At 59.4% G+C, this 8,664-nt stretch overlaps 1 protein-coding gene across 1 annotated transcript; it reads right to left on the reverse strand.

The window, feature by feature from the left end:
- Positions 1-3,570: 3,570 nt before the first annotated feature.
- LOC128904288 (acrosin-like) lies at positions 3,571-4,912 on the reverse strand. Its single transcript, XM_054188397.1, has 3 exons — positions 4,654-4,912; positions 4,220-4,365; positions 3,571-3,918 (listed from the first exon to the last, which is right to left on the reverse strand). The coding sequence occupies exons 1-3, from the start codon at positions 4,907-4,909 to the stop codon at positions 3,571-3,573; spliced, it is 750 nt and encodes a 249-aa protein (XP_054044372.1). The 5' UTR covers positions 4,910-4,912.
- Positions 4,913-8,664: the final 3,752 nt, after the last annotated feature.

Genomic DNA, 8,664 nt, shown 5'->3' on the forward strand with positions numbered 1-8,664 from the left:
GAGGACGAGGAGGAGAAGGGGAGGTTCTGCACCCTGTGGCCTGTACTCTGTGGTGTCTGCTTTTGGAAACCGGAGAAAGCTTGGAAGACAGGGACAGAATTGAGGGTGAAAGTCCTGAAGGCCTCCATCTGGTCAGTTTCTCCAAAATAAATAAGAGTAAGGCAAGACCAGATATGGTGTACAAGCACAGGCACAGCGGTGGTGGTCTGGGACTAACCACGCAGCAGGCAGAGGTGAGGACTCTCAGCCCAAAGACAAAGCAGGGGTAAGGCTGGCTAACATCCTAGTCCACCCTAGTCTGGGTGTTCTCATGTAGATGTGCCTGTGTTTTGCATCCAGGCCGTGTGGTCAGTCTGTTCTGGCTTTTCCTGTTGCTACTAGTCAGCATTTCTTAAGACCCATCCCATTTTTACAACCACTTTCTAACATGCTGGTGAACTCCGCTCTCCATTGCTCCCTGTCCTCCGTAGCTCAGTCTGTCCCTGTAGTGCCCGGCATTCCTGCGCGCCCAGCCCCGGGCCTCCTGACAGCCTGGCCCCCCGCACAAGAAGGATGCTGAGGCTGCTGCTGCCGCTGTGCTCGCTGCCATCAATTATTCAGGGCCAAGATGCAGAGCAGAGGAGGCTGGTGCTGCAGCAGGAGGCAAAACTGCTGCATAATGCGTGGAGCCCCCTTTGCTCATAGGGCATGGCAGTGCTTGCCCTGCAGTGCCTGGCCACGGGGATCAGGGGCCTGGCCATCAGGGCACTGAGAGGAGAACAGCTGGGGCTCTGAGCTCGGGGCAGGGGGCACGGTGTGGGGACAGTTTCAGAGAACCGACAAGAAAACTGAGCACGGCATGGTGTGACTGCTCCAGGCTGCACGAGGCGCCGGTGGGCACAGGTAGGACATGTGGACGAACAGCGTCCACGCAGCCAGGCATGGAAGGAGAGGCCCAAGTGGCTGCTGCAGGGCTGTGGGAGCACGTGCCAAGAGACAGGTGTGATAGGCTATGTCTACATGAGCATGTGGGGTGTTAACAGGCTATACGTTTGTGTCGGTGCAACACTCTGGGTGTGTGTGCACACATGTGTACAGGTGTGTATGCCTCCATATGTGTATGTGTGCATGGACATGCATGTGTGCATGCATGGACAAGTAAGTGTGTGTGCAGCCATGCGAGGTGCGATCTTTGAGTACACGCATGGCTGGGTGTACGCTGTGAGCATGCATGTGAGCAGATGGGTGGGTGCACACTGTGTGCATGCATGGATGCTGTAGGGTGTGCATGCACTGCCTGTGTATGTTTTGTGTGTGCATGCACATGCTCTGTGTGTATGTGTGTACCGGCCTAGTATGCGTATACATGCAGTCTATGTGTATGTGAACGCTGTGCATAGCACTCTGTTCAAGATGTGTGTTTTGAGTATGGGTGTGCACACACTCAGGGTTTGCATTGCACCTTCTGTTTGTACCCACGAGCATCTCCATGCACCCTGTGCACATGTGCACCCTGTGCACATGTGCACCCTGTGCCTGAATGCAGTGTGTGCGTACATCATTTCTGTGCATGTACTCTGTGCAGGTGTGTGTGTGTGTGTGTGTGTGTGCATCTGTGAGGTCTGTGCACACTGTTTCCAGCCTGTGTTCCTCCCAGATAATGTCTCCTTGCAGGAGGGCTGGAGCTGAATTGGGAGGACTCTCGTTCCCAGGAGGTTTCCCCCGTCTCAGTCCAATGGATCTGACTGCTCTTCCCACGCGCAGGTACTAGAGACTTAGTTTGTCTTCCCAAGAGCCAGGTCCCGTTCAAGAACATGCTCACATACCTCATGGGCACGAATGGCAGAACAGATTAACATGGGTAGAACAATACCTTTACCAGCAGCCACTTAACACAAAATGCACAACCCAGCCCTTGTCTTTCTCTCCAGGTGATCAGGACTGATGTTCAGTAGTGAAACACACACACATCACTCCCTAGATTTGCAAGCACAGCATGTTCGTGGTTCCCTTAAATATTACCGTGGGTATTAAGTTTGATTAAAATCCACGGCTGGATGTCAAGCTACTTATCATAGAATTGTCTAGGTTGGAAGGGACCTTTAAGATCATCGAGTCCAATGGCTAACCCAGCACTGCCAAGTCCACCACTAAACCATGTCCCTCAGCACCACCTCTACGCAGCTTTTAAATCCCTCCAGGGATGGTGACTCCACCACTTCCCTGGGCAGCCTGTTCCAGTGCTTGATAACACTTTTGGTGAAGAAATTTTTCCCAGTATCCATCCTAAACCTTCCTGGCACAACTTGAGGCCGTTTCCTCTTGTCCCATTGCCTGTTCCTTGGGAGAAGAGCCCGACCCCCCCCGGCTACCCCCTCCTTTCAGGGAGCTGCAGAGAGCGAGAAGGTCTCCCCTCAGCCTCCTCTTCTCGAGGCTGAACACCCCCAGCTCCCTCAGCCGCTCCTCACAAGACTCCTGCTCCAGACCCCTCACCAGCTCCGTTGCCCTTCTCTGGACACGCTCCGGCCCCTCGATGTCCCTCCTGGAGTGAGGGGCCCAAAACTGGACAGAGCCCTCGAGGTGGGGCCTCACCAGAGCCCAGTACAGGGGGACAATTGCTTCCCTAGTCCTTCTGACCACACTGTTTCTAATAGAAGCCAGGATGCTGTTGGCCTTCTTGTCCACCTGGGCACACTGCTGTAATTGGCACAGACCTTGGATCTTTCCAGATCCGTATGTCCTCTTGCTTGTGAGTGAGTCCAGCTTCAAGTTCACCAGTGAATTGCACACACACACAGTGCTCCCACCAGAATCTGGCCCCGGACACGCGGTGTTTCCAACGGCGGGGTCCCTGTGACGTCTGTTCCCTTCTGCCGTTGCTGGCAGCCAGGCCTCCGGACCCACCTGCACCGGGTACTGCCAGAGTCCTCTCCCCAGAATGACCCCAACTCTTCCTTCAGTTATCTGTGAAGTGTGCCCTCCTCTCTCATCATCCCCCATAAGTACCCATGAAATCTGGCTCTTCCTTATGGCACCGTAACTCCTGTCGGCTTCTCACTCTGCTGCTCCCTGTGGTCGGCAATGTCTCTTGTCATGCTCAGGAGTTTCCCAGGGTCAGCTCATTTGTCTGAGGCTTATGCCAGGCCCTGCTCATCAGCTCGTGTGCTTAATGCATATCCCAGAGCTGTCTGCATCTCACATCATGGCTTCCTATGCTCAATGTGCCGGTCTTCTCCATCCCACGGTGGCTCTGAGCACCCTCCTCTGTGACCAGGCACATCGCCAGCCCTCGGGAGCGACTCTTGCCCTTTGTGCCCCACGGTGTGCCTGCAGCCCCACTCCGCAGGTGCTGGGCAGGGAAGTCCTTCCCTTGCACAGGAGACTGAATTGGAGCGAGGCACGGTTAGCTGAGAAAATCGGCAACTTTATTTCAACAACCGTCATCGTCAGCACCCGCGTACACTCGGAGGAGCGTGGGCAGGACTGAGCAGGCCTTTGGCACTGAGGCTGCCTTTGGATCGGCAGGTGTTGCCCCAGAAGGAGACGCGGTGGAACGCTGCAGCCTGCGCTGGGTCCTGTGCGTCCTGCTGCTCAAGCCTTTTCCCCTCTTAGGAGCCGCAGGAGCTCCTGCAGCAGATTAAAGAATTCCACCAGCTTCTGTCGTGGAAACGGGCAGGATCCAAACCCGCCCGATTGTGTTGGTGTTGTCTTTGGCCTCTGATAGGGGGTGAAGGTGGAGGCTGGCTGTGGTGTCGGGGTAGCTGTTGGTGCCGGGCGCAGTCCCATCTGGACCAGGATCCAGTTGTAGAAGTGCTGCGTGGAGGTGTAGATGCCGGGCTGCCTGGCTCTTGCGCAGCCTCTCCCCCAGCTGGTCAGGCCGACAAGCCAGAAGTATTCCGCACTCTTGTCTTTGCACACCAGAGGACCACCGCTGTCACCCTGCAGCGGAGGAGAGAGGCCTGAGGTGTGTTGGGTGGCCACTGTCAGCACTAGGGCTGGCTGCTGGACGTGTGAAAGAGCGACGTTGTGGGATTGGGATCGGGCAGAGTCCCCGGCCTCTGGGACAAGGCGTGCGCGGGGCAAGGACCCGCAGATGGGGAAGGGGAGGTGAGCCCCAGCAGGGGTGGGGAGCCAGCGGCGGGAGGGCGACTTGGCGGGCAGAGCCCGCCCCGGGGTGTGTTTGGGCGGCTGTGCCAGGGCTGCCTGTGCTGCTGGGGCTGGGCTTGTGGCACGCTCCTACCTGGCAGGTGTCGATGCCACCCTGTGGGTAGCCAGCACACAGGTTGTGGCTGTGGATGGCCCCTCTGTACCACCGGCTGCTGTTGCAGAGGTTGACGTCGATGAGGTGGACCTGGGCCTCCTGCAGGACATCAGCTGATTTTGCAGCTGTGAGCACAGAAAGGAATTAGCACCCAGCAGCTCTTTGCCCGTTCTCCCCTCCCCCCCACCCCGTCTGGTGAACCCCTTGCCCGGGTTCTTGGCTTTGCGTCCTGAAGGCCTTGTACCGCTGTTGCCCTTTGGTCTTGCGTTGGGTAATGGGTTGGGCCCCTCTCTCCGTAGGCGAATGTCCCCACGGCCCGACTCTGGCTTTCCCCTCTGCTCTCAGGAAGCCCAGCCCGTCTCCCCAGTGAGCCAAGCTTGCCCTCGGGACACGAGCGCTTTTGGGGAACTCACATCTTGCAGCCGTGGCACCCCAACCACTGACGTAGCAGGTCGTCAGCTCCGACACTCTCAGCGAGGCGTCGGGCACACAGGCGAGCTGTGTGTAGTAGCTGCACTGGACGGGGTGGTTCAGTTCCAGCAACGCAATGTCGTTGCTCTGTGAGATGTTATTATAGTGCTGGTGAACCAGGAGCCGCCGAATATTGCGCACTTGGACCTCCGGGCCCAGCCGAGACAAGCGGGTGGCCCCGACCACCACGCGCCACATGCTGATGTGCCTGGAAGGAGATGGAGAGGGGGCTCAGAGGGAGCGGAGCCACGTGCTGCAGCAGCCCAGCAGTTCCCTGCCTTCTGCTGCTGCCCCGGGGAGAGGGGAAAGCCGCGCTGCAGAGGGTGCGACGGCCCTGGCGTGCCTCGGGCGCAGGCGATGTCGAGCCGGGGGCTGCTGGGAAGATGCGGCACGAGCGCAGCCTTCTCCCGAGCAGTCTCTGCGCCGGCCCAGGAGAGCCCAGGCACCGGGCGAGGAACCGGGGCGGGAGCAGCACGTGGTGCTGGCACAGGGCACCTGCCAGCGTGGTGGGGACGGCCCCGCTCCCGATCCTCCTTACCTGGCGTTGATGAAGCAGTGGGCTGCCGTGAGGACCCACTGCGAGCTGATGAGGGACCCTCCGCAGATGTGCCCTGTGCCTGCTTCCCAGGGGTCCTGGATGCTGACGATCCAGGGCCAGGCCCCTGGCTGGGCGTCCGTGCCACCCACGACACGCGACGTGCCGTAGTGATAAGCCATGGGCCGCAGCCCGCAGGTCGCTCTGTAACCAGAAACTCAAGAGTGTGCTGCTCCATGGCTTGCTGCTGCTCTGGCTGAGGGTCAGCCGTCCTCCCTCCCCAGCAGGCGCTGCGTGGGCAGCAGGGCCAGGGAACCCCCGGGGCGCGCGTGCGCCCGCCCCTGTTCCTGCTTTGGCCCCACAGACGGGTTGTGCCAGCGGCCTGGGGGCTGGCGAGGCTCTGAGGCTCCCACGTGGGGTTGGGGAAGCTGCGCGGTGGTGGCCACAGGGGACAAGTGAACCCCATAAGGGCTGCCTGAGCTCCCTCCCCGAGCCTCGGCCACTTACCCACAGCTGTCCCACGTGGCGTGCACGGGCCAGCACAGGGCCAGCAGGACGAGGACGAGGAGCAAAGTCATGGCTGGCAGCGGCACGTGGCAGCTGCAAGAACCGCGGGCTCGTCGCCACCAGAGCAGCAGCCGGCACGGTGCCCGCAGCGCTGGCGTTGCCCACGGTGCCCTGGTTGCCAGGGCTGATGTCACACAGTCCCTGGTTCTGCTGGGCACGGTGGTCTCTCGGGGGAAGGGGGAGCAACATGGGGGGTTCCGAGCAGGAGGGGAGGCAGAAGCTGGGCTCGGGCACCCCCGACAGAGCCCCGCTGAATGCTCTGCCTGCGTGTGTGCCCCGTGGCAGGCGGCAGCGCCCGGCTCGGAGCACTGCCTGCTGACAGCCTGCAGGGACAAAGCAACGTGGCATCACAGCCCCTTTGGGGCGTTCACGGCCACCCTGCGCTCTGCAGCCCTTTGCCGCCAGGTCCTTCCCAAAGCACATACACCAGAGAACAGAACTACTACAGGCAGGACGCACGTGGCTGGGTGCTGCAGAGCCCACCTGGTGACAGCCGCGGCAGGCGAGCAGTGATGGGCAAACCAAATAAGTCAAGCACGGCCAAGGAGTGTCAACCCTCCTGCACAAAGGACGGCAGCGGGCAGGCACAGCGCAGCCCACACTGGCTGTGTCAGCCACAGCAACGCCCGCCGGCAGGATTCATGTCCTCCCTGTCTCTGAATTATGGTGCTGTTCTGGGCCAACGCCAACCAGGGCAGTTGTGGCGCCTGGTGTGCATGGCCAAAGACAGGCAGTTTCAAGCTTTAGACAGGGAGGGGTGCTCCTGCTCTCAGCCCCACCTGGCATTCTCAGTGGCTTTGGTAAATCCTTGTCGTGGTTTAACCCCCACCGCGCGGCCACTCACACCCTTTTCCCCCCGCAAGGGAGAAGAGGGAGAAAAGGAGGGAAAAGGAAAAAACCTCTTGGGTTGAGATAAAGACAGTTTAATAGAACCAGATATAGAAAAAGACAAATGACACTACTCATACCAATAGTAACACCAGGCACTCTCACTGCCAGGTGAATTGTCATCATCTGGAGCAGTGATCACGGATTCCCACCCCCGGCTAACCCCCATTTATGTACTGAGCAGGATGTCTATGGTATGGAGTATGTCATTGCCCATGCCATCCTTCTGTCAGTTCTATGGGAAGCTGAAAAAAAGTCCTCCCAAAATGTAAACATCACTCAGCAACAATTACAACAACAGGTATGCTTGACGTTCCTGTCACAAGCATGCCTAGAAAGAGAGACTAACTCCGTGCCAGCTGAAACCAGGCCAACCCTCCACCGGCCCCGTCTCCTCAGCCAGCCTCCTACAGCTGCGCGGTGGAGCCGTGCTCACACGCGGGAGCACAGGGCAGCCACAGGGGAACAGCAGGAGCAGCCACGCGCGTCGCATTCACTGAGCCGGGCCGGGTCCCCGGAGGGCGGAGGGCAGCGGCCTCAAGCGCAGCAGCCTCAGAGCTGGTGAGAGGTGCCGCGGCCTCCTGCTGCCATCCTGGCTTGTGTGGGTGGAAGGCAGGCACACGGCTGAGGGGGCAGCCCGGTGCCCAGGGTGGCAGGGCAGGCTCCCTCTGAAAGTGCAAGAGCTGCTCTCAAGGCCCTTGAGGCGTAGCATGGCTTCCCAGGCACCAGAACTGGGCCCCAGACAAACCGGGCTCACTCGGGGTGCTTTGTTTTTTGACAATTGACCTGAAGGTGGTGCCCCGTATCTGCGTAGAGTAGACAGGAGGCAGCCTCAGAGAGCACAGCTTGTCTTCTGCGCATACTCTGCCACTCCAGCACCACATTTTGCAGGTGTTTAAGGGGAACTGATGAGAGAGGGGGGCACACTTCACAGATAACTGAAGGAAGAGTTGGGGTCATTTTGGGGAGAGGACTCTGGCAGGGACAGCAGTACCCAGCAAACCCCACCAGTAATGCCATGGAAGTCCACGGCGACCCAGCTCACAGGGCCTGAAACACCAATGCTCTTCACAGATGGAGCAAACGTGGGAGCAGGGGGGAAATATCCGGGGCTGGGTCCCTTGTCTGGGAGGAGAGAGAAGGGCAGAGAAAGGGAGGAGACAGGGAAGGTGAGGGGGAGGTACAAGCGTGGAAAAGGGAGACAAGGCAGGGTGAAGGAGCCCGTCACTCAGAAGCAAGCCGCTGGTCGGTTTGCTTGTTTGACCGAGCCCTGCACCTAATCACCACAGTCCATACCACCTTCTTTTTGAGAGTCTTACATGCCCATGCAGCATCATCCATCACACAGACCATCTCTGGCACCCCCTGGCACCCAGCCTACAGCCTAAGCGTGCAGATGGGAAGAAGCAGACATGGCCTGTGGAAAATAATGTCAGGAATGGGAGCGGAGAGAGCCCGTCAGGAGACTCCAGCTGGCATGTGAGGGGTGGTACTGGGCTGTGGAGGGACATCCCAGATCCATCCGCCACCTGGAAGCTGCAGGATGTCTGCCCAGAACCGCCCTCAGCCCAGGAAGAGCAAGGCCTTCTGCTGGGGGCAATCCCCTGCTGTATCTCCTCACTCTGGGGTGGCAGGACCAGGTCTCCCCACGTCAGGAGGCAGCGGTGACTCTGACCCTTCTCCTGGAAGGGAGACGGACTCTCTCCTGCAGTTCAGCCCCCTTTCTGTGCCCCCTGCTGATAGCCCCTCCATGCCTGCACCTCCTTGGTGCCATCCTGCATCCCTGCTGCTCGGGCAGCCATCGTCCATATGTTGGTCCTGCGTGCCACGCTATGGCTGCGTGTGCTGCTGGCACGTTGGTCCCTCTGCTGTGGACACCCTGCGCTTCACACTTATCTCCAGGGCCTGGCCCCGTGGACAGACACTTTCCCTGCTCCAGCTCTGCCTGTTGTCACTGGGCTGC

The sequence above is a fragment of the Rissa tridactyla genome, chromosome 1 (genome assembly GCF_028500815.1).
Source record: "Rissa tridactyla isolate bRisTri1 chromosome 1, bRisTri1.patW.cur.20221130, whole genome shotgun sequence".
Lineage (NCBI taxonomy): Eukaryota > Metazoa > Chordata > Aves > Charadriiformes > Laridae > Rissa > Rissa tridactyla.

Excerpts from the sequence above, each read along its gene's own strand:
- LOC128904288 (XM_054188397.1), bottom strand. The coding sequence starts at position 4,909 with ATGTGGCGCGTGGTGGTCGGGGCCACCCGCTTGTCTCGGCTGGGCCCG. Across the intron at positions 4,366-4,653 it reads GGGTGCCACGGCTGCAAGAT|CTGCAAAATCAGCTGATGTC; the intron begins GTGAGTTCCCCA and ends CTGTGCTCACAG. Across the intron at positions 3,919-4,219 it reads GTGGCATCGACACCTGCCAG|GGTGACAGCGGTGGTCCTCT; the intron begins GTAGGAGCGTGC and ends CCTCCGCTGCAG.